The following is a 25,372-nucleotide window of genomic DNA, read 5'->3' on the forward strand; positions in this document are numbered from 1 at the left end:
TGATGCGTAACACGAGAATGAACCCCATTGGTTCTCGCACGTCAAGCGAACAGGTTTGAGCTTCCGTTGACCACAACTGACGTGCGAGTTGATGAATGTTTATATGTGAATAGAAGCTCAAATTCAATCTGTTCGTCATATAAAGTGATCGAGTCTCTTCAGAAAATTTGGACTAAACCGCTCAATTCATATGGATTAGTTTTATGATCTCTTTATGAACTTTTTGAAGCGTTAAAGTGGTAGTTGCGTAGCTGTCAAATGGAGGGCCAGAAATCAGTCAGATTTTTATCAAAAAGATCTTCATTTGTGTTCTGAAGATGAACGAAAGTCTTACGGGTTGTGAACGACACAAGGGTGAGTAATTAGTGACAGACTTTTCATTTTTGGATGAACTATCCCTTTAAGATTACACAACATAGCTTTTTTTGATAAAAAAAATAATATATAATGCTATTAAAAAGAAGGTGAAACACCCGGCCAGGATGAATTTTAATGGGAAATTGCATATATATGCTGCATTCCCACTATGTCATAATTATGAGACGAAAACCTGTGATCTATATAGAGTCAGAAATTTCCTTGCATTTCATTTGAAGAGCTTTACCATACATAAAGTCTTTGCTGCCAAGCTGAATGAATGAAACTACAGAAGCAGCCAAAGAAACATGTATTTTTGCACATGATGTAAACATAGTGCACACTGCCATCCTCTGTCCATATGACAGAATTAACAATTCATCCTGCAATCTAAAACAATAACACATCTGTACACTGTTGGAATACAATTACAAAAATAAAAATCTACCTGTACAATGAATGAAGTGATGAAAAAAAAAGAGAGACCGAAAGAAAAAAAGAAACATATAGGTCCTTTCTGTTTGCAGAACATCATGAGCACCAACAGAGAAAAACTTATATTTATATCAATATTTCAATATAAATACATATGGGCATGAAAGGAAAAGGCAGATATCCAAATGTATGGATATAAATATCAGAGGAATGAGGACCTCAATATCATTCTTTAAACTTTGTCAGTTATTTCCAGTACCATCTACATGAACTACATCACAGCAGAAGTAAGGCTTCATTTTTTACCTGATTTCCGTGTTGATTTAGCCTAAATCATATCTTAAACATTCTTATCTGAAAGCCTATAAGATAAAATACAGACTAATTGGACATAATGAGGCAACGTAGACCTTGTGGTTATAAAATCGCTCACAAAACGAGTGCAAGAAAGTCACCTCGGGTGTAAAAAGAGCCACGGTCAACACTTCAAGATCCAGAGCGCTTAACATTTGTCCAACGTCTGGTCCAAGTGTGAAGTGAGGAGTGACGCAAGGATTCCCATTTCCAGTTGAAAGAACAATTCAGCTCCTATTTTCTGTGTATTACTGAAACACATATTATTTTAGATCAAACAAGAGTTCATGCTTAACAGTGTCTTTTCTCTTTACGGTTAGAGTCCACTCATATTCACATATTAGGATACATGGCATCTCCATGATATTTATGAATGCTGCATGCTTGGTGCCGTCATACAGAAATGCAGTTCAGTCTCAATTCTGGCTCAACAGTGTCTCAGCGTCATCGTCGCTCATATTTAAATATCTCTTCCTCTCAGCATTTGTCACACCGCTTGCCCATTTCCAGTCCCACACGAGCCAACAGCGCCGCCCTCATGGCCGAGTCCAGAACGTTCTTCTCCGCCACTCTTTCCACAATAACTTCTGGCTTGTCCTCCTGGTTGGAAAACAAATATTAAATCTTTGTTGTTTGCTTTAACACATACATTAAAGGGGTGGTGTAATGCCCTTTTCACAAGATGTAAAATAAGTCTCTGATGTCTCCAGAGTGTGTGTGAAGTTTTAGCTCAAAATACCCCACAGATATTTTTATAAAGCATGTTAAAATAGTCACTTTTTGAGGGTGAGCAAAACCGCATCGTTTTAGTGTCTGTCCCTTTAAATGCAAATGAGCTGCTGCTCCCGGCACAGAGGGCGGAGCTTCAAGAGCTTGTGTCGTTTTACCTCACACTGACATGCACTGAAAATTTCAAAACTTTTAGCCTTTTATGTTCAAACCGGAGTCAGACAATGATGGAGAGACTCGAGAAGAAGTGACAACATGTAGAAGCAACAGAATGATTAATTGATGAATTTCTGTAGCTTATGTGTAGTTATCTTCTAGTCATTGATTAGCATATTCTGTCATGATAATCTATAAATCATATTCCGGGGGAGGGGTTTATGTAAATTTTAGGGTTGGTGATGTCACTAACCCGGGAGGAATGTCGTGTAGTCTCTACCAGCCGTTTGTTGTAGTCCTTAAAAAGCATATCTCCCTTTGCTTTGAACTTTGAGCGTTGTAACTTTGCAGATGTTGTTTATGCTCAAACAGCAACATTACACACTAACTAAAGTTAGAAAAGTGAAATCATGATCAACCACCCCTTTAACAACTAACAATAACAAAAGACCAGTCAAATATATATAGCGCTTAACACAATATATTGTTACAGTTAATGTTCACAAAATCTTTAAAAGGGTTATATTATTCCCTTTTACAAAGTCTTGATTTTTTTTGGGGTTGTACTAGAGTCTGTTTTCATGCTTGATTGTTCAAAACACATTATTTTTCACATATTTTACATTATTACAGCACCTCTCTCCTCAGTCTGGCCCGAATGCATCGGTTTTAGTTCATGTATCGATGAAGCCCCTCCTTCCTAAATATTTTCCGTAACTCTGTGTTACAGTCATAATGTTTCCTTGCGTACTATTAGTCTTTTGCATCTGACCTTTGCTTCAACTGCCCACTTTCTATGATGTCTGTAAATAGTGTTGTTTTTTGTTTCTGTTTGTATTCCAATTGCGATATGCAAATGCAATCGCTCATTTTCTTGGACTGGGCAAATGTCTATTGTCCATTTATGTATGAACTGATTGTTTGTTCTTTACTGTAATTGTGAAGCGTCCTTGAGCTTGGGAAAGGCGCTAAATAAATTAAACATATTATTATTAGTATTATTATTATTAAATATGAAATGTGCTGTGATTGGTTAGCTTGCCCAGTGTGTTGTGATTGGCACCGCATGTTTGGGAAATGTCACGCCCCTTTCCATAACCTTTTGCTCAGATGTAAATATTATGGATGGCGTCAATTTCAAACCAATTCAAGCCTGATTCAGACTTAAGAACTGATTTCATGCACAGACTTTACAAGCATGGATTCACAGGACGTTTCAGAGTGGTATGTTTATATAATAAACATATATTAGGGTATAATTTTTGTTGTTGTAATTTTGCATTGCCCTTAGCAAATACATAAAACTTATAAATGGAACTGTTAATAGAAAACGCAACTAGAAATAATAAGACATAATTACAAGTTGTGATTCATAAACAACGTATAAACATATCGCTCTCTGCTAGTAAACTGTATGTATGCGGATAAAGATGGGCATACTTGTATATCCAACTTTATATAAAGAGCTGGGCAATAATATAGTAACATTTTGTGATGACATAATAAATCAGGCAGTTGTGATTTGCTATATAGCATATGTATGTAAGTATACTGTATGTATGCAAATAAAGTTAGGTAACACTTTATTTTACAGTGTCATTGTTACATATGTTACATGTAGTTACTATAGTAATAACTATAAATTATGCATAATTACATGCAACTAACCCTGAACCAAACCCTAATCCTAATACTAACCCTATAGTAAGGGCTTTTAGTTAATTAATATTACTCAGTACTTAAATGTTACTATTGCTATAAAAAATTACTATAGGGTTAGGGTAGGATTAGGTTTTGGTTTAGTGTTAATTGCATGTAATTATGCATAATTTACTCTTATTACTACGGTAAGTACATGTAACAAGTGTTACCAAATAAAGTGTAACCTAAAGTTAGATATAATATACTGTATATCCAACTTTATATATATATATATATATATATAGCTGTGCAATAATACAGTATACAAAGAATAATCCCCAACTGTATTTTATAAAATAAACACAGATCGTTTATGGATAAGCTAACCCAGTAGCTTGAAAACTCTTTGTAGCCTGTGATGCATTAGAATCTCAATGCAAACCTTGTGAACGATGAGCGATGTAATTTGCCCGTTGTCAGCTTGATAATCGAGCCAGAATAACTCTGTGCCAGTGTTCTCCTGCTCTGTGCCCGAGCTGCTCTCATTCCAGTCCTCTGCCTCTGCATTCACACCAGGATCGGATCCATCTGAAATAAAGCAGGTGTCCAAAAACACGAGCCCAGCGGCACAAAAAAATATTTTGTCAATTTTAATTATTTAACAGCCATTTTGCCCTGGCCCATTATATTCACAATTATAAATAAATGCTTATTTAGCTGGTTATTATTTATATTGCTCTTGGTGCATTAGTTAAAGGGTTAGTTCTCCCTCATGTCGTTCCAAACCTGTAAGACTTTCGTTCATCTTCGCAACACAAATGAAGATCTTTTTGATGAAATCTGAGTTTCTGTCTCATTTTTTGGGTGAGCTAACCTTTTCAATTTATTAATGTGTTTTTTTATTATTACGTTTTATTTCTTTTTTGTTGTAAGTAAATAAGCAAAAATGCAAAGAAACCACTTCTGCTGTTTTGATTTTCCAAAATTGTCAATTTTCCTTTTGAATGAGAAGCAATTTTGGCACTGTGTTGATCCCCACTGGATCCTACAACAAAACCACAGACCACACTTTACATTGTTAAATAATAATGAAAGAAACTCTCTCTGCCTTTGTAACTTACTCTGATGGCGTGGATGGTAGACCTGGCGGTCGGGTCTTCGTGGACGGCGAGGGGTGGTGGTGTGTCTACGCCTCTGTTTCTCCTGGGCCTGTTTTACCTCTCTGTCATAATCATCCCTGTAGAAAGATAAAAAATATATATATATGTCACATATTTCAATTTTAATGAAGGGTATGAAGACACTGCCCAGAAGATAAGCAGCCTTAAAGCTCATTCGAATGGAAAATTTCTTACAGAATTCTAACAGAAGAAAACTAGACATACAAGAAAATTTCATTTACTTTCCAATATGACTATTATTATTAGGCTATTCCTTTATGTAAAATGACCTGTATTGGCAATTTTGAGTTTATATCTCACAATTCTGAGTATTTAACTTGCAATTCTGACCTTTTTTTCCCCTGGAATTGTGAGATATAAACTCGCAATTATGGGACTTTTTACCTCACAATTCTGACTTTTATGCAACTGCAAAATTCCTTGCAATTCTGACTTCTGAGTTTATACTTTATTTCTCATAATAATGGGGTATAAACTTGGAATTGCAAGAAAAAGTTAGAATTGTGAGATAAAATAAAAGATGCAATTATCTTCTTCTTTTTTTTATTGTTTACCCTGTGACAGAAACAAGCTGCCATACTGAAGGACTGCAAAAAAAAATTAATGGAAATGTAACTCATACAACTCCCCGTTTAATTTCCAGTAGCAAGACAAAATCTCAATCTAATACACGTGGAGTTATGATAAAGAATATATAGTATAATCTCCAATGTATTTATTATATTATAAAATCCCAGTGGGGCTATAATTTATTATACTGTACATAGGAATGTCAGGTTTTTCTCAATTTAATTCCAAGAAGATTCTTATTGAATCCCATTAGGACTGGATTCATATTATGAAATAACGTCTAACAGAAATAATTTAGATATTCCTTGTCATTTTAAGCTTTCGAACTACGTGTTTATAGTTTTCAGATAAGTCAGGCTACTATAACGTACTAAGAAAACACAATAACTAGCTACTACAACTAACTGTTATTGTGTGTAAGAGAGAGAGACCTGGCGATCTGATTCCTCCTGATGTGCTTCAGGAACCCGTGGCTCATGTCCAGTCGACCACCGGGCTTGTATTTAACACTCTCCCCCTCTGCATCACACATAACCTCCATGGTTCTGCACTGTTTATTAAATTACTCTCAAAATAAATTCATTTTAGCTTATTAAACATTGCATCTCCGAGCACCGGGGGCCGAGAACTGCAGATATAAAAAGAAAGCGTTGGCCGATAAAAACTACACTCCTAGTTGTCGAGTTTGTTTTTTCCACAGTTTCGCTTGTATATTGCTCTTTTTTTTAAATCTAGCAGCGCGTATTTTTGTTTCATAAAGTAAAATCCATCATGCAATAGAAAGTGGCGAGTCGAGAAAGTACAGTACAGGACGTGTCCAGTGTTTGTTTTTCGCATCGACCCCGAGTTAATGTGCTCTTGGCCACCCCATTTTAGAGCGGAAGTGGAAGCGGGATATTTGTAACGCTCGCTAAATGCGTGTGACGAGCGTTCATTCAATAGTGTGTTGACTTGAATTTATTTGTTATTAAACGTAAAATGATCGCAGGCGTGAAACGGGAGAGGGAAGTTGATGAAGACGAAGATGAAGGTATGTCTGAAGCGTTTATTTGCTTGAAGTCGGTTTAAATGTGGAGGCCTCTGTCTGTTTTTAACGTAACGTTAGCTGCTAAAATACCTTTACTGTTATTCGTTTAATAATAGGCATGCGAAAACCTACTAATCAAACGGTTTATCTTCAGGAGATCGTATGTTTATGTTCTCACATGTGCAAAGCAGGTGTGATGCACAGGAACACTGGTGATTGATAATATCTGCTTTGATTATAATATCTGCTATGTATTGTATTTCTGTCTGTCTGAGAGCTCTCCATCATAGAGACCTGCATGTTTGGATTTCATCAACGTGGAACTGTCAACAACATGATTTTAATATGTGGTGTTTGTTTACTTTCAGAAGTGCGTGTGAAAATCGGTCGTGGTCATGTTGAAGATCGCAGAAGCCGCCATTGTCCATATCTGGACACAATCAATAGGTTCATTAATATGACTAACGTTATATGATGTTTATTATTGTAACCCAATGTTGCTCTTCTGCTATAACACTCGCTCTTTTGTTTTGTTTTTTAGGAGTGTTTTGGATTTCGACTTCGAGAAGCTTTGCTCAATCTCTCTTTCACACATTAATGTATATGCCTGTCTGATCTGTGGGAAATATTTCCAAGGTAAGTTCGACAGATAAGATAACCTTATTTTTTTTTTACAGTGTATGATTTTTCATGTCTGTTGACCAATGGAAGCTGATGGAATCTTATTTACGCCATGGCATTGACAAATACTTAATTGTGACTTTTTAGCTCACAAGTTTCTTTTTTTTCCCCTTGCAGTTGTCTGTTAATAGCCTGCAATTCTGAATATGTTTATCATAATTGCAGGATATAAACTCATTTAGATATCAACTAAAAAGTCAGAATTGTGAGAAAGTTGCAATTACCTTTAGCTTTAGGCCTAGTTTCACAGACAGGGCTTAGATTAAGCCAGGAATCAGGATTAGGCCTTAGTTCAATTAAGGACATTTAAGTAGCTTTTAAAAAAGTGCCAAAAAAAAACATTACTGGTGTTTGTTTAAAGGAACACGCCGACTTTTTGGGACTTTAGCTTATTCACCGTATCTCCAGAGTTAGATAAGTCCATACATACCCTTCTCATCTCCGTGCGTGCCGTAACTCTGTCTGACGCACCCACCGCTAGCCTAGCTTAGCACAAAGACTGGAGGTAAATGGCTCCAGCTAGCATACTGCTCCAAATAAAGTGACAAAATAACGCCAACATTTTCCTATTTACATGTTGTGATTTGTATAGTCACAGCGGGTACGAATAACAAGGTCACATGAGACACAGCCATCTTCTAACCGTATACATACTGGGAACTATATTCTCAGAAGGCGAAGCACTGCTACTTCGGCGGAGTGATTTACTCCAACTCTGAGTGAACTCTGTGCTTCTCAGGTGCTGCGAGCAAATCACTCCACCCAAGTAGCAGTGCTTTGCCGAATATAGTTCCCAATATGTATACGGTTAGAAGATGGCTGTGTCTCATGTGACCTTGTTATTTGCACACGCTGTGACTATACAAATCACAACATGTAAATAGGAAAATGTTGGCGTTATTTTGTCGCTTATTGGGAGCAGTATGCTAGCTGGAGCCGTTTACCTCCAGTCTTTGTGCTAAGCTAGGCTAGCGGTGGGTGCGTTGGAGAGAGTTACGGCACGCACAGAGATGAAAAGGCTATATATGGACTTATCTAACTCTGGAGATACGGTGAATAAGCTAAAGTCCCAAAAAGTCGGCGTGTTTCTTTAAGACAAAACAATGACACTGACATTTTAAGATGCGTCAGTGCAAGTTGCTTTCAGTTAAAACAGCTCAAACATGCAGTTTAGTCTGGGACTAGCTTAAGCCTTGTTTGTGAAACCGGGGCATTATAGTTTTATTATGTGGCCGAAACAAGCTTCCATCCATCCATGGTCAACAGATAAAAAAATAAATAATTAAGTGTGAAAACAAGCTTTCATACAATGAGGACATCTGTTTCTCTAAATGGAAGTACTTGCATGAGCTAAATAATCAAAGTGACTGTGATCTATGTAAATTTGAAGAACACTGTTCAGGCTAATATTTTGGCTTATTTTGTCCCCGTCAGGTCGAGGTCAGAAGTCTCATGCGTACATCCACAGCGTTCAGTTCACACACCACGTTTTCCTGAATCTCCACACGTTAAAGTTCTACTGCCTGCCAGACAATTATGAGATCATTGACTCCTCATTAGAGGACATTACAGTGAGATACGGGTTTCCTTTAATCTGTTTATTGACAATATAATATTGAGATTTTATTCTACCATCTTTTTGAAAAGTGTAATTACAGTAAAATAAAAAGTTTGTCTTGTTAGTCTTGCACTGATTGTTCTAAATCTCTGATTCATTTCTTTATTTCAGTATGTGCTGAAACCCACGTTCACCAAGCCGCACATCTCTGGTTTGGATAAGCAGGGAAAGCTGTACAGAGCCTACGATGGCACCACATATTTGCCTGGAATTGTGGGTCTTAATAACATCAAGGCCAATGACTATGCTAATGTGGTTTTGCAGGTAAAATATGCATCACATTGAGTTTATAAGTTTGTCAAAACTGTCTGTAATCCAAATGGATGGACATTTTATATGCAATTCAAATACATAAATCTGAAAGTCTTTGCACACCGAGTCTGTCATCCACCAAATGACGAATACGAAAATGTCAGACTTCGGTGTGTAAGGACCTTCAGGCTTAAATATTTTTTAATGTCACCACTTGTTTTCTCCTAAGGCGCTGTCAAACGTGCCCCCTTTGCGAAACTACTTCCTCGAGGAGGAAAACTATCGTGGAATTCGCCGGCCGCCGGGCGACATCATGTTTCTGTTGGTGCAGCGTTTTGGGGAGCTCATGCGCAAGCTGTGGAACCCGCGCAACTTCAAAGCCCACGTCTCGCCGCATGAAATGTTGCAGGCTGTGGTGTTATGCAGTAAAAAGAACTTTCAGATCACTAAGCAAGGTATATCACGACACACACTTGTGAATACTAATGTACTGTATCAGGGCTGGACTTTAACTTTTTATTGCTCACCAGTCACTGTGGCGAGTGGTTTTCTAAAGTTACAAGCCACTTAGCATTTTCACTGGCCACAATTTTGACATTGATACCATGGGGAAAAACTGCCATATAGATATTTTTTATATTATCTCATAATTTGGCAGCCGGTATATTAGGCTGCTGTCACTTTAAGACCTGACGCATGGATCCGAGTAAAATTATGCGCAATACGCACAATCCCACGGTGAAATTCAAGCTCTGTAACACCAACAATATTCATCCAGAGCAAATGAAACAAGTGAGTGAGGAGAGGCGGGTTTGTGTGTCACTTGCTGAGATGAGAGAGCGAGAATGCACAGCTATAACTATCATGCAGAAGAGTTTCAGATATTTCAGTATCGTTATGTATCGAAAAAACGATATTTTTGACAACACTACATTCATTGCACTGAGTTTATTATTTCAGATGCCTTTTTAAAAGACTTGAAAATTGAAAAATGTAAAGTATATAAAATTCAACCCGAAATTCACCCACATTTGGTGGGTTGGCAGGTTAATAACAAGCCCTGTACTGCATACTGTGCTCTATATACAGTGCACTGGGTTCATGTTCTTCTTAAGCTGCTATCTTAGGTTCTAGGTTGCATGTTTAATTCAGAAAGTAGTGTAGTAGCATCAGGAAGAAGTCTGCTGTGGAGCTCGCAAAAGTGCAGGCTTGTCAAAAGTGCGCATCAAGGGTGTATCAACCGCAAATAGTGCTCGCAAGCACCCTTCTGACACCTAAAATGGCAAATGGGACACCCTACGTTCTCGTGGACTTAACGGGCACGTGCACGCAGCAGCCATTGTAAGTCCACAAGACTGAAAGTGCATTTGAAGTGTGCCATTTGGGACAGGACCTAAGTCCCTTAGAGTCTGTTCACTTGGCGGACATATTTGCAACACCTCTGGCATCCAGCTAATTCAGGCAGCCGAGACCAAGTCCCACATGAATAGGGGGAATTCTGAACTCTCAAAAACTCCTTGTCACACTCACAATGAACTAACATATTTTAAATCAGCAACAAAATCTGACCTGAACTATCCCATAAATGTTGTTTCTTATTCTCATATAGCTTTAGAAATGCTTATTTTTGAGGCTAGATGCGCATGTGCGGTCCTAAGTCTCAGAACAATGACTGTTTCTATAGCAACCAGAGCTTCTAATGGCAGAGCTGCAGTGATGCGATGGCTTTATCAATCAGCGATTGGATCTTTTTTTTAAAAGGCGGGATTTATTACACCATATTGCGCTTTGCACTTTCTCCCATTTATATATAAGTAATATGAGTGCGCCGTCTCTGTATGTGTACAGTTAGTGTGGTAGAATGCTCAAACAGTAGTCTGTCATTCTCCTAAAACAGGACCGTGCACTTTTTAAACCGGTGTTGTGCTCTTTGCCCTCTAGGGGACGCTGTTGACTTTCTCTCCTGGTTCCTGAATGCATTGCATGGTGCTCTTGGCGGGACAAAAAAAAAATCATGTGAGTTTTGTTTTGTGTGTTTCTGATTGACTTTATAAGAGTGTTTGTGCTAGTTTTTCTTCTCAGTTGTAATCTTAAGTACAGGGTGAAATGGTTTTTCTCTTCTGTCTACAGCCATACTTGCCAAGGTGTTTCAGGGGTCCATGCGAATCTTCTCAAAGAAGCTTCCCCATCCAGACTTGGTAGGTTTCTGCTGGACAGTTTCTGATTTGTGCTTGCTACAACCATTTAAAGGGGTGGTTGATTATGATTTCAACTTTAGTTAGTGTGTAATGTTGCTGTTTGAGCGTAAACAACATCTGCAAAGTTACAACGCTCAAAGTTCGATGCAAAGGACGATATTTGCTTTTAAAGAAATCATTTTTTAAGGACTACAACAAAAGGCTGGTAGAGACTACACCACATTACGTCTGGGTTAGTGACATCACCAACCCTAAAATGTACATAAACCCTGCCCCCTGACCATGATTTATAGATTATCAAGACCAGGGTTTCTCAAACTCGGTCCTGGAGGGCCACTGTCCTGCACAGTTTAGCTCCAACCCTGATCAAACACACCTGAGCAAGCTAATCAATGTCTTCAGGATCACTAGAAACTCACAGCTAGGTGTGTTTGATCAGGGTTGGAGCTAAACTGTGCAGGACAGTGGACCACCAGGAAACCCTGATCAAGACAAAATATGCTAATCAATGACTAGAAGATAACTACACATCAGCTACATAAATTCATCAACTAACCATTCAGAAATGTCCTGTTGCTTCTACATGTTGTCACTTCTTCTTGAGTCTCTCCATCATTGTCTGACTCCGGTTTGAACATAAAAGTTTTTGAAATAATCAGTTCATGTGTGTGTGAGGTAAAAGGACACAAGCTCTTGAAGCTCCGCCCCCTGTGCCGGGAGCAGCAGCTCATTTGCATTTAAAGGGACACACACAAAAACGGTGTGTTTTTGCTCACCCTCAAAAAGTGACAATTTTAACATGCAGTATAAAAATATCTGTGGGGTATTTTGAGCTAAAACTTCACATACACACTCTGGAGACATCAGAGACTTATTTTACATCTTGTGAAAAGGGCATTATACCACCCAAATAGTTTAGAAGGCCTTTCTATATTATTTATTGATGCATGAGATGGGATTGTTGCACGCTTGTGCTGGTGTCCCATCCGTCTTTAGAAAGAGGACAGAAAAATGCTGTATTTGCAATGTCAGATTAGATAAATGATTTATTGTCGTCCTTGTTTTCTCAGCCTCCTGAAGAGAAAGAAGCCCTTCTCCTTAAGGAGGAGTACCAGGAGAAGATGTCGGAGTCCACCTTCCTCTACCTGACCCTTGACCTGCCCACCGCACCGCTCTACAAAGATGAGAAGGAGCAGCTCATCATTCCTCAGGTTCCTCTCTTCAACATCCTGGGCAAGTTCAATGGAAACACCGAGAAGGTTTGGATTTACTTTCAGATTTTGTAGTATTTATTGTTTATAATAATTATTTGTCATAAAGCCTTTATATATAATGCATATATAAGTATTTTTAATGCATTATAATGTATTGTATGGTCTCATGAATAATTGTATCCACAGTTATGATACATTACAAAACATTATAAAATATATCTATTAATTTTTACACTTTTAGAAAGTATAATGCATTGATGAACACGATGAACAACCAATTTTAGATGAAACAAGTAATCTGCAAATATCGCCATGCCTTTTAACTTTGGTTACAATTATTTATAAAAAATATATAAGTTGTTCATCTTTATAATGCATTGTATATAAAGGCTTTAAGTAAAGTGTTACCAAAATCATTTTCCTTAAAGCTGAAATGAATAAAAAATAGAAATGTTGCCTTTCCCCCCCATTTTTCAATTTTAAGTTGAAGTGCTAGAATTACAAAAACTGAAAAATAAGTAAAAAAATAAATAGAAATATAAAAAAATAAAAAATAAAAATGATAAAAAGCACATAAATTACTAAAAATCAAACTAAAAATCAAAACATTAACACCAGAAGAGCTATTTTTCAAAATGTTTTTAATGATATTTTCATGGGAAAACAACCAACAGACATAAATCACCTGATGCAATTGTTTTAAATGATGCATTATACATAGCTTTATTTTTTTATTTAGTATTTAGCTTTATATTTTTTGGTTACACTTTAACTAATGTTAACAAATGACACCTTATTGCAATGTATTATCTAGCATGAACTAACCATGAGCAATACATTTGTTACAGTATTTATTAATCCTTTTTAATTTGTCAGCAGCTGTTTAGTTAATGCACTGTGAACTAACATAATGTTAACAAATAAAACATTTGATTTTAATAATGTATTAGTAAATGTTAAAATAAACATGATGAACTAAGATGAGTTAATGCTGTAGAATTATTGTTTATTCTTAGTTCATGTTAACTAATGAAACCTTATTGTAAAATGTTTTTTTTTATATATATATTTTTTTATATATTATGCTTTTTATATTTTGATCAAATGTTCAAATGTTCAAGCACTAGTCCTGCAATATGTTTATGGGACTGTTAATATGATGGTTTTTGTGAAGAAAACTTGCTACTTGCTACCATGCTACTTGGTTTACGGCAAATTATATACAATGACCTTTTGACGTTTTTGTCACAGGAGTACAAGACCTACAAAGAGAACTTTCTGAAGAAGTTCCAGCTCACCAAACTTCCCCCATACCTCATCTTCTGCATCAAACGATTCACAAAGAACAACTTCTTCATTGAGAAGAACCCAACCATCGTCAACTTCCCCATCACGTATGTGACCGCCGATTACACTCTTTTAGACTTGTCTATATTCTCTGTAAATGTATTTTGAAATGTTCTTGTGGAAACACTCATGCACAACAGGAACGTTGATCTGCGCGAGTACCTCACAGAAGAGGCGCAGGCTACTGAGAAGTTCACGACCTATGACCTGGTGGCCAATGTTGTTCATGATGGAAAGCCCACTGAGGGTTCCTATAGAATTCATGTTCTGCATCATGTGAGTGTGTCACCAACACTTTACTCCATTCAAAACTATAGCAGCTTTGTTATTGGGATGTTTTGTGTAATGTGTCTGCTTTCTAATGTTTGACAGGGCACAGGGAAGTGGTACGAGCTTCAGGACCTGCAGGTGATTGACATCCTTCCACAGATGATCACACTCTCTGAGGCGTACATACAGGTTTGCTACTTATTACTTTCTTTTGTCATTCGCAAGGTGATGGAAATAAAAACATGGCTGAGCGTAAAACTTCTTTTTAACCCTAAGCCAAGTACTTTGCTGTGAGTATATATGGGCCTTTTGACATTCTATTAACTATGTCAACTACCAATCTTTAATTTGCAACTACTTGTCAACTAACTCTCATTAGAGTATTAGTAGACTGGTATGGTTTGGATTAGGAGAATAAATTGACATGTACTTGCAAAGTTACTTAGTCATTATAATGTTTGTTGGGGAACATCACAATAAATAGAGTTAGCTGATATTAAGCTACTAATACTCTAATGAGAGTTAGCTGATATGTAGTTGGAAAGTTACTTATAGTTAGTAAAATGTCTAAAGTGGACTATCGAATTAAAGTGCTGCAAAATAGTTGTTTTGTTGACAGAAACTTTATATACATTTTTTTATTTTCAATGTTCAATAAGACCCATGATTCCCAGTTCACATTCACTTTCCTGTTATAGCAACAAAATAGATGAAAAGCGGACTCTTGGTTATTGTCAGCAGAAGTGATTTCATCCGTTGTGTTGACTCTGACATCCTTGTCAAAAGGGGCTTTAAAACCGGAGGAACCTTCACATGGTTCCTAGAACAATGGCGGATGTACCCGCGTGTTCACACCGCAGGAACTGGGGACGATTTAAGTTCTAGGAACGCCTAGAGTAGGGTCTTACCCAGCACAATAGGAACTACCAGTGACGTTAGTGTGCGCTGATTGGCCGAACGCATGCAAAACAACAGCCCCTGACATTTATTTAAAAACAGTGTACACACAGTACAGCCTATACATTCACTCAGGCTCTGGCGTTCTCAGCGCCGTCACAATAAGTCACAATATTAGTTCTCTGGGATAAAGATTGAAGACCCAAGTCTATGCATGTTTTGTAAGATTCCCCTCTCTGTTAAACATATTTTTATTAGATTGTCCTGGACTTAACACAAGTAGAATGCTCTTTTATGAAGTTCCCTCACTTAAGGACTTATTTAGTAAGATTTTTTTTTTAAATCATATGTTAATTTGAAAAATCTTGTATAATATGACTTGCTGTTTTTGTTTGTTTGGTTTTTATTGTATTTATATGATATTTGTATTTTTGCTATGCAAATAGCTTTGAATCATGGCAATATAACTAAATAAAACAATCTGAATCTGAAAGTTCTCGGGGAACCACCGTGAGACTAGTTCCTAAAACTGAGTTCCTGGAACTGCGAAAACCCCTAATGAAGAACGCACAGTTTCTCTTTTCAGTTTGAGGAAGTGCTCAAGTACTTTTGTGGATTTGTATTATTATTATTATTATTATTATTATTAAATCATATATATTAGCATTATATAAGATGGTGGATACTGTGATCGTTGCAATCAAAAATGTTAAATATGAATATGTCTTGCAGATCTCTATTCTGAATCATTGTAAATGTTTTTGTGACTTTTGCAGATTTGGAAGAGACAAGATAAAGAGGATGGAGCAGAAAGCCATAAAGGGGCGTAGGATGCCCAAAAAACGCAGCATACGCGAGTTGTAAATGAAGTGTTCCTGAATGCAGCACTGGAACCCTGGCTTCAAGAATGACGAGACGAGTGACCGTGACAATGAGAGAAGACATTCACCTTAAAGGGATAGCTCACTCAAAAAACACAATTCTCTCATTTACTCACATTCATGCCATTCCCCATGTATAAGACTGACTTTCTTCAGATGGCTGAAGCTTGATCATGACAGTGACCCTTACGACCCCAGTGGATGAATCGATGTCTTCTGAAGCCAAACGATGGGTGTATAAGAAAAATACTAATAGATTTTACTTTAATTATAAATCAATGCTTCTAGTCTACTGTTGTACGGGCGTTCTTGAGGGGGACAAAACAGCATTGATTTATAATTAAAAAAAGTTTAATCTATTAGTATTTCTCTTACACACACCTACCGTTTGGGTTCAGAAGACATCGATTCATCCACTGGATTTGTATGGATCACTTTCACGAACGCTGTGTGGTTCAAGTGTCAAACAGCCTATCAGTGGGGTTATATAGATGGATTTTTTCCCCCTAACAATCTTCCTTTGTGTCTATCTGAAGAAAGTCCATATACATCGGGGATGGGAAGAGGATGAGTGAATGAGTATTTTCATTTTTGAACGAACAATCCCTTTAAATCCGGAGGTTTCATTTCATTTAATGATGCTAAGAAATCTGTAAGGTGAACATAACACATTTCTGTTCCTATGGTGATTATTTTTCTTTTTTTTCTTTTAATGATTTCAGTTTTATTGTTCGTGTTCCTTTGCCCATAAAGTTTGGCAGTTTGTAGTATGAGACCTTTTATTAAAGTTTTCAAGACTATAGACTGCATCTCATTCGGCTCTTTAGAAAACAAGTATTGTGAATAAGCAGCTAGACCTGAGATTGCTTTTGTTTTAAGAGTTGCTCTAAAGTTAAATGCAATAAATGTTTATGGGTTTGTTGGTGAAATTAATAATAGGATATACGTAGTGTTCTTATACAGCATTACCACAAACAACAAGACAAATCCAAAGGCAGTTTATGAAGATAATTGTAAAAGGCCTTATTTTAAATTGCCTAAAGTTCTTTTTTTTTATTATTTTCTTAAGCACTTTTCCCTGAATTAACTGCTTACAATGCCTTGAAATACAAATTAGTTTATTTCTTGCATCATCTCAACACAAAGGCTTCATATAATGTTACACACAATGCATACTATAAGATTTCCCATAGGCTAAGTTCACTAGTTTGTTATTACATGTCTGCCCAGTGTAGTTTGGATTATGGAACTACAGATACAACACATAAATGACTGGCAGTAATTAAGAAAGGTTATATTAAAAACTGTTCGGTAAATAAAGGTCATTCTCAAATTTCCCTTGATTTTGTGTCTAAAGGAAGTGGATACAAAAAGCTTGGTCAAGTGAACTATTTTTTTTGTTGCTTTTCTGATTGAAATCTTATTCACTTGATCACTTTCACTTGTGTCCCTTGCAAAGGTAATCTTCCTGTTGACAAAACACACACACAAAAAAAGTGTTACTTAATGTCAGAATCTCTCCAGTCCGTTCAACATCCCCAAATATATTGGTAAAGTTGAGCAGTTCTTACCCGACACTCGCTGATGAATGGTTGTTTCCCATCACTCTTCAGGAGCCTGTGGCCATGAAGCTTCACAAACCCTTCACACTAGAACAGGAGAAACAATACAGTCAGTCTACTGCTTTTTCTGTAACACGTGTCGTCATTGTACGTCACTCTCATTGAGTGTGTACGTCACTATTTTACACAGATTTTGTCCAAGGATTGTTATGATGTATTGTGCGTGTGATCATTACTTGAGGAATAGCATTAGGGTGGAGGTGGCAGATCTTCTGGAGCAGGTCAGAGGTCTGGATCTCAGTTGCGTTGTGACCCAGATGAAACCGGGAGAGGACCGCCAGTATCTTACAGGAATCGCAGTCTGTGGACACTGGAGAAGGATGTGCATAATTCATATAAAGCACGATCACAGTCATTTACAAACATAAGTTATTCTTCAATCAGTTCTGGTCTGAGAAGCTAAAGTCAGTGGTTCTCAAATCTTCCATGGCAAGAACCATGTCAGAATATCTGAACATTAAGTACCACCTAGTCACAAAAAAAAAAAAAAATATAAATAAACTTCGGCTATTAATCGATGTGATGAGTGATCAACCCGTTCTTGAGAAACAATTATTTTATGAGGTGTTGGTTTTGATTTGTATGATGTGATTCATATTCAGGGCATATTCAGATTGTTATGAAAAAGTACGAATGGGATCTCATTTGATGAGCCACCACAACAGTGCATTTGCGAGAGTGATTTGCCTCAAAAACAAAGGTCCACTAGGTAGTGCATATATATATATATATACATACATACAGTATAGGCCTCCACCCAATGTAAGCTTTGAGCCACAGCTGCCCTAAACTAACAGTATTGGTTATAACCAAAATCATTTTTTATGTTTCTGTAATGGTTAATCCACCAGTATGTGTGAGCTCGTTCATCACAGTTGGCCAAGTCAAAGTCCGGATTGAATCCCATTGAACAAATTTGGGATTTGGTGGATTCAAAAGATAGATCGCACCAAAGTTTAATCAAAAGCAAATCTTTGGGAATAACCAGAAACTATTTGGAAGTCAATAACAACAGAGACTGTGGAAAAGTACAGTACATATTTTGACAGTACATATTCAAGCCAGCAAGAATGCAAGCTGTTATCAAGGCCAAAGAATGCCATACAAAATATTAAGGGTAACACTTTATTTTACAGTGTCTTTTGTTACATATGTTACATGTACTTACCATAGTAATAACAGTAAATTATGCATAATTACATGCAACTAACCCTCAACCAAATCCTAATCCTACCCTAACCCTATAGTAAGTACATGTAGTTGCTTAATATTACTCAGTACTGAAATATATAATTACACTGTAACAATGGCACCTTCAAATAAAGTGTAACCATATTAAGTTATTTGGTAATTATGTGTCAATAAAGACGATTAAGTTGTTTCAGTTTGTTATATGCCTAATAAATGACAATCAAATGTTTAGGTTTAAACATGTTTTTGACAGATTGCTAAAATATGTCAGCACATTGCCACAGTTTGAAAGCTACGAGTCTATGTGATAAGACTGATCTCATGAGATTATTTTACCAAGTAGCGATTCCTATTAATTTGTACAATGTGATTTGTATTTGGTTCATAGGCAGATTAAATGAAATCAGAAATTCATGCGAAATCGTCACCACAAGAGCGCATGTGCTCAAAAACAAAGGTGCACTAGGTAGTGAACAAAATTTTAAAAGGGGCATATATATATAAAATTAAGATTAAGATTAGGTTATATTTTTTAAACTTTCAGTCTCTTACTGATTTGCACAGAAACTATTCTATGTGAAAAGACTGGTCACTGATCAACCCAATCTCACGAGCCACCAATTCTCCAAAACGTAAAGCAGTTTCCCGTGAGTTTGTGGCACTGATGGCACTCACACTACTCACATATCATGGGAGTCTCCGGGAAGAGACACAGACCCAGAGCTGCACAGATGGTGTGTGGAGGGAGAGAGGACATCAGGAGATCGATCAGCTTCTTTCCATACGTTTCTATGAAGTTATTACACTTTTCCTTATAATGCTCAGGCAAATGATCACAGATTTTCTCCAGAAGGTTCTCTATCATCTCCTAAAACAAGACGGAACAAATGGGAAAATAACCCAGGAGCGTTTAATACTCAGGTGCTAATTAAAATATGAACATATTAACTAGTAAAAAAAAAATTCTTACAGCAGTTCTCTCTTTTGGCAACATGCTCTCAAGTGTCTTTATGAAGAACAGACAGAAGGTGCAGAGGGGATTGTCATGAACCTAAGAAACAAAGTAGAACACGTGAGTCAAGGCAATCATATGTTGTTGAGTGATCCATAAGAGAGCTTTATTTAATGTGTTTTATGACTAGAACTACTCAAACTAAGTAGCATGGTCTCAAACCTTTTCTTTTCAAATTTAAAGATACTTGAATGTATCACGAATTTTGTTTCCCAATAAAACCAAAACAGTGCATAGCACTTTTCACAACAGCTTTGCAGAAATTCATAATGTTAAAGTTTATAATGTTAAAGTTTATAATACCTTAATGCCTTATAGTCCACATTGAGCAGATTAGAGCTGGGCGATTGGATAGTTTACAGTTAGCGATGATATAAATGAGTAACCAGATGAGATTTGCTGTATAGTAAATATCAGTGTTGGGAAAGTTACTTTTAAAAGTAATGTGTAGCAATATTGTGTTACAAGTAAAAGTAACAGTTACTTTTTGTGGAGAGTAATGCATTTTTATGCTTTTTACATTACTTTTCCTCACCTGGTTGAGGCTGGCTCTCCTTCAGGCCTTACAGGTGTTTTGTGTGTGTGTGTGTGTGTGTGTGTGTGTGTGCTTTTAATGCAGTAATGCATTCAGCAACATACTAAAATACATCTTTATTGTCTTTTAAAAACACGTTTAGAATATTATTACTATATATCCTAAGCACTTACTTTTCACAAAACTTATGGACCTCAGAATATTTTGAGGTGTGAATACATATATATATATATGAGTATATATGAAAGAACAGAGCCTCTGTTTAAAAAAAAAAGTTTTTTTTTCTCTTCTAGTTTCATGCAATTATTTTTCATCAAGACTTAAATGTGGGTACGTTTCATAAAAAAGCAACATTTTGAACAAAAAGCTGAGAAAATCCGTTTTAGACTACATTATCAGAAGATGTGTAATAGCGCCCACTACCATATAAAATTGGATTTCGTGAAAATTCTGTCAATGGAGGGGAAAGAGTTAAGAAAAATGTTTAAGCAAATTAATTAAACTGAAAAGTAATGCGCATTACTTTGTAAAAACGTGTACATTTCTAAAGTAATGCGTTTTTTACTTGTTTTTACGAACTTTACTCATTACATCAAAAAAGATACATTTGAATATGTAATGCATGTGACTCCCAAATATTGCTTTATGTGGGTGTACTAAATGCATGTGGGCAAAGTTGGATATTTAAGGTAGTAATTTTTTTGTTTTTTGTGGTGATATTGAGGATTGTAAAATCTGTATGGTGTTTGTTTCAATTCATAACATTTTGCTGCAGTGACAAATGTCTGCTAAAATGATGATAAGATGATGTTCACTGTTATATTTATAATATCATAGACTAAGATTTTAGTCATCTCGTCCACTCCTGAGAGGTTTCATCAAAGTTAATTGAAAGTCATGCCATAATAATTGTTATCTTTAGTCCCCAAGTGTGCAAGGATTAAAAACTCCCATTTGATGAGAGATAGAGAGAAAAAAAAGAAAACTTTGGAGAATTTGTTTAAATGTTCGCTTAAATCAATCTAGACTAAAGCCAGGCTCTTTTTTACACTCTTGATTGGAAAGCAATGATTCAGATGGTCTGAGTGATGAGTATTTCAAGTCTAAAACTGTGTAAACCTCTTGACTAGTTCCTCTTGAGGGTTTTGCATAGAGTAAACCATGTTCATTCAGGCCAACCGTGAGCTCTGACGGCGCTTCTCTCTCAGACTGGACGCCACACAGTCCCAACATTGAGCATATGTCGCCATTTTGATTCTGCGACAAGGGTTAAAAACATCTGGTTTTCAGTGCTATGGTATTATTCATGTAATGAAGATATTGCTCATGTTTATTTATGTTAAGTATTTAGATTTAAGAAAGAATTAAGTCAGATAAAGTCAAATTGGGATGAACTCACTGCAAATGCACTGAAATATTTGATGACCAAATGCACATATGTCCTTGCTCCATCCATACACAGTGGGATGACGGGGTGTTCAGAACAAAACTTGTCCAAAGCGTTTTCAATAAGATGCTGCGAAGAGGGAACAATTTAAGATCAAAACTCCAAATCATTCATAACAATGAGTTTAAAAAAAACATGTAATTTAGTTGAAGCTTCTATTCAAAAGCAACTTATTACAGAAACAGAAACTACATCACTCGGCTGGCATAAGAAAGAGTGAAAATAATGCAGCTGGAAATTTCACTTCTCTACAAGTGTGGCGACTGCGGCGTAAGCAGATTGTGTGAAAGCATGAAGGAGATCATATAAACTGGTGTGAATTATTAATAATAGGCAATGACCAGGTCTTGCATTAAGAAAATAAGCATGCAAACAATGGATTAAAATTACAGTTTTAAACATTGATTTACAGAAAGTGTTCCATTAAATATTTCAGTAATAGTGTACATATCACACACACAATATCACCTGAGTGTCTTGATTGGAGAGCATGTCCGTCAACAACTGTACGATCTTGTTGCAATCGCTGCACATGTTGTTCATCTACAGGATGATGACAGTGGAATAAGGTTATATTCTGTGAACTGATTTGATGTAATATGCATAAAACCTTTAAACACATTTCAATTTGGTGCATTTCAGTGCTTTGTTTATTAGTCTGCATGCTAAAATACGAGAAAGATTAGTGCATACTATGTGTTGCAGTTTCTAACACAAAACCACAAACTCTCACAACCTCTTTTCAGGGTTGGACGGGTCAAAGAACGAATCTATCTTTAATAGAAAGAAGGAAGTGTAAAATCTTCACAGTCAGATTTTATATATTGATACGATCTTTTATTATTTGAAGGGTAGCAATTTCCTGAAACCTTTTACAGATTAGTATAAGACAGTGACAAATGAGAATCTGTCTACTAATGGTCCAAATGGAGCAGAACCTGACCAAGAATTACAGAATACCTGACATTAGCCTTCTTAAAAACAAACAAACAAACAAACAATCAAACAAATAAGCCCAGCCCTGGTGAGAAAAGTTACGCAATATTGCAACACATTACTTTCAATAAAAAGTAGCTAAGTAACACAATATTGTAAGATTACTTTAAATAAAAAGTAACTGAGTAACACAATATTGTAACATTACCTTCAATAAAAAGTTACTAACACAATATTGTAACTCATTACTTGCCATAAAACTACGTAACGCAATATTGTAACACATTACTTTCATTAAAAAGGAACTAACGCAATATTATTAAAAGCCTTTATTGTCATTGTATTTGCATACAATGAAATTAGGATAACTATTCATAATTGTTCAACTATAACATTACTTTCAATAAAAAGTACATTTGCCTTCTTAAAAACAAACAAACAAACAATCAAACAAATAAGCCCAGCCCTGGTGAGAAAAGTAACGCAATATTGTAACATTACTTTCAATAAAAAGTAACTAACGCAATATTGTAACATTACTTTAAATAAAAAGTAACTAAGTAACGCAATATTGTAACATTACTTTTAAAAAAAAGTAACTTTCCCAACACAGCTTGTGACAGTGCAAGGCCTTCACTGCAATAGCAATAAGAAAAGTTAGAAAACTTGCGAATAATAAATAAGGCGGAAGCAACTTGTAGGTGATATACGGACAAAAAACAAATATTTACATATATACAGTGTTTAATTGGAGAATTAAATTAGACCTTTGATAAATCTAGAAAGAAATAGTTTGTCAATTCAGTTGATTGTGTATACGCCCTAGTCTAGTTCCTGTGCACAAGTTTCATTTCCAGCCAAATGGAAGAAAGAGTAAACGAGTAATCTCTTCACTGTAGCTCCATCAGAAGTTAATGCCTGCTATAGTGTGTCTCGAAGCAATACTGAGAATTCAACGAGTTCTTTAACTGTTAAAGGGATAGTTCATCATTTACTCACATCAAATGATAGGCCCCATTGACTTTTCACATTTTTGGGTGAACTATCCCTATAAAAGCATCTGTGATTCCCTTCTGAAGTAGCCTTTAATATAGCCAATGTAAAGGTTAACTAGGTGTATGCTGGCATGCCAGTAGTTTATGAAGTAAATGAAAATGTAGGCTATGTAAAGGGATAGTTTTCATCTGCACTGCTGCTACTGTAAATGCAAGTGGTCATATTCAAGCACTCGTGACTCACCGTGGAAAGGCTGGATGTTCGTGGTTCTACATTTCTTGCCCATCCTATAGAGAAACCAGAGCATGTAAAGCATTTCTTGCTAATATGGAATCATAATTAAAACTACTTGACTAACAGGCTACCAGGAAATCGAGTGTCAGCTTTGGAAAATAAAAGAGCTCAGTTTAATTCAACTGTCTATCTTAATTTAACATTTATGTTTTAATTATCAAACCAGAGCATGTAAAGTATTTCTGGAATTGACTTAGAAATAGGCTACCAGGAAATCGCCTGCAAGCTTTTTAGCGCAATTTTCCACCGGACAAAATTGCGATTGTTAACTCATGATTTCTGTTCTGTCTGTGCGCACCAATCTTGCACTTCTTTCTACTCCTCAACCAGACCACCTAGAGACTTCGGGTTTTACGGCATTATGTTAAGGAAGGTCTAATCTCGGGAACGCACAAAAAAAAATCCAGGAAAACATTTTGGATTTCCGGGAAATTCCAGAAAAAAATCCGTTTTTTGCAAATTTCTCGGCAACCATAATAGCTATCGAGTTGAAACAAATTGCAATCGATAGCTTATAAAATTTAAAATAATATTAGAAAAAAGAATTGATCAAAAATCTTTCCTTTATGCTTCAAAAATTAATTAAAACTTTATATGAAGGGATATTATGTAAAAAATAATGAGCTAATAAAAAAAAATGATGTTCAACTAGTCAAGTGATTGTGCCTTTTTTATTATCCATTGCTGATTTGATTTCAGAAAGTTCATTTGAATTTCAAGAGAAAGTTATATTCTCGCGCAACTTATTTCCTCTTTCATTTACTATCTCTTAGTGTTGTGATCCCATGACGTGAGAAAATTGCGCTAAAACACTAACTGAGTTTTTATTACTTGTTTAATCTCTATCTTGTTTTATCTTTTAACATAGTAAAATGAAGCAGTTTAATTATTAAATGTAATGGTTATGTTGGAGCAAAATATCACATAGCCATCTTTAGGTAATATTTCAACTCTCTTACCTGAAGACAGGGTAGAAGTGAAGAGAAAGAAAGTGACGATGGCGAACTGCATGATGTTTATCGGTCTCAGGATTGAGAAGTATAAACCCGATGCTGTCTGTGTGCAGCTGGTTAACCCAAACCTTTTATTGTATTTTTATGAGGAAGTAAAACCACCAGATCGTGACTGTCTGCCTGATTCGCTAAAAGTAGCCTATGAACTGAGTGAGAGGCCTTTAATGTAACATGCATTAGTGTCATGAAATTAAATTGAATTTAAAGCCATTTAAAGACATTTTTCCAAAGCTTCAAACGACCCTAAATACTACATTTGGTTACATTTTGTGTGAATGTTTTAGGCTATTGTAAACAAAAAGATTATTTATGTCATATTTATAAGCCCTATATATATCCTTTCAAACACTTACCAAACATACACAAATGGGCTGATGGATAAATAAAATCTAAAACACCCTATTATTATCATATCTTCCTGAGACACTGAATTATTATTATTATTATTATTTTATTTAGTATTTTTTTCATGTCATTACATTGTTTAGACTAGAGCATAAGAAACAAATGAAAAACAA

At 36.0% G+C, this 25,372-nt stretch overlaps 3 protein-coding genes across 3 annotated transcripts; 1 reads left to right on the forward strand and 2 right to left on the reverse strand.

The window, feature by feature from the left end:
• Positions 1-652: 652 nt before the first annotated feature.
• cUnh2orf68 (chromosome Un C2orf68 homolog) lies at positions 653-6,292 on the reverse strand. Its single transcript, XM_084413350.1, has 4 exons — positions 5,855-6,292; positions 4,794-4,909; positions 4,115-4,260; positions 653-1,746 (listed from the first exon to the last, which is right to left on the reverse strand). The coding sequence occupies exons 1-4, from the start codon at positions 5,962-5,964 to the stop codon at positions 1,624-1,626; spliced, it is 495 nt and encodes a 164-aa protein (XP_084269476.1). The 5' UTR covers positions 5,965-6,292; the 3' UTR covers positions 653-1,623.
• usp39 (ubiquitin specific peptidase 39) lies at positions 6,288-17,141 on the forward strand. Its single transcript, XM_084413348.1, has 13 exons — positions 6,288-6,453; positions 6,819-6,897; positions 6,992-7,086; positions 8,566-8,702; positions 8,861-9,013; positions 9,231-9,456; positions 10,943-11,017; positions 11,132-11,199; positions 12,270-12,458; positions 13,665-13,807; positions 13,901-14,036; positions 14,133-14,219; positions 15,704-17,141. Exons 1-13 carry the CDS (start codon positions 6,402-6,404, stop codon positions 15,755-15,757), a joined length of 1,494 nt encoding a protein of 497 aa, XP_084269474.1. The 5' UTR covers positions 6,288-6,401; the 3' UTR covers positions 15,758-17,141.
• sftpbb (surfactant protein Bb) lies at positions 16,910-24,931 on the reverse strand. The gene is made up of 10 exons (XM_084413349.1): positions 24,801-24,931; positions 23,791-23,834; positions 22,084-22,158; positions 21,568-21,684; positions 21,288-21,425; positions 19,592-19,672; positions 19,306-19,489; positions 17,607-17,740; positions 17,380-17,457; positions 16,910-17,276 (listed from the first exon to the last, which is right to left on the reverse strand). The coding sequence occupies exons 1-10, from the start codon at positions 24,850-24,852 to the stop codon at positions 17,247-17,249; spliced, it is 933 nt and encodes a 310-aa protein (XP_084269475.1). The 5' UTR covers positions 24,853-24,931; the 3' UTR covers positions 16,910-17,246.
• Positions 24,932-25,372: the final 441 nt, after the last annotated feature.

Source organism: Rutilus rutilus (assembly GCF_951802725.1).
Source record: "Rutilus rutilus genome assembly, chromosome: 7".
Taxonomy (NCBI): Eukaryota; Metazoa; Chordata; class Actinopteri; order Cypriniformes; family Leuciscidae; genus Rutilus; species Rutilus rutilus.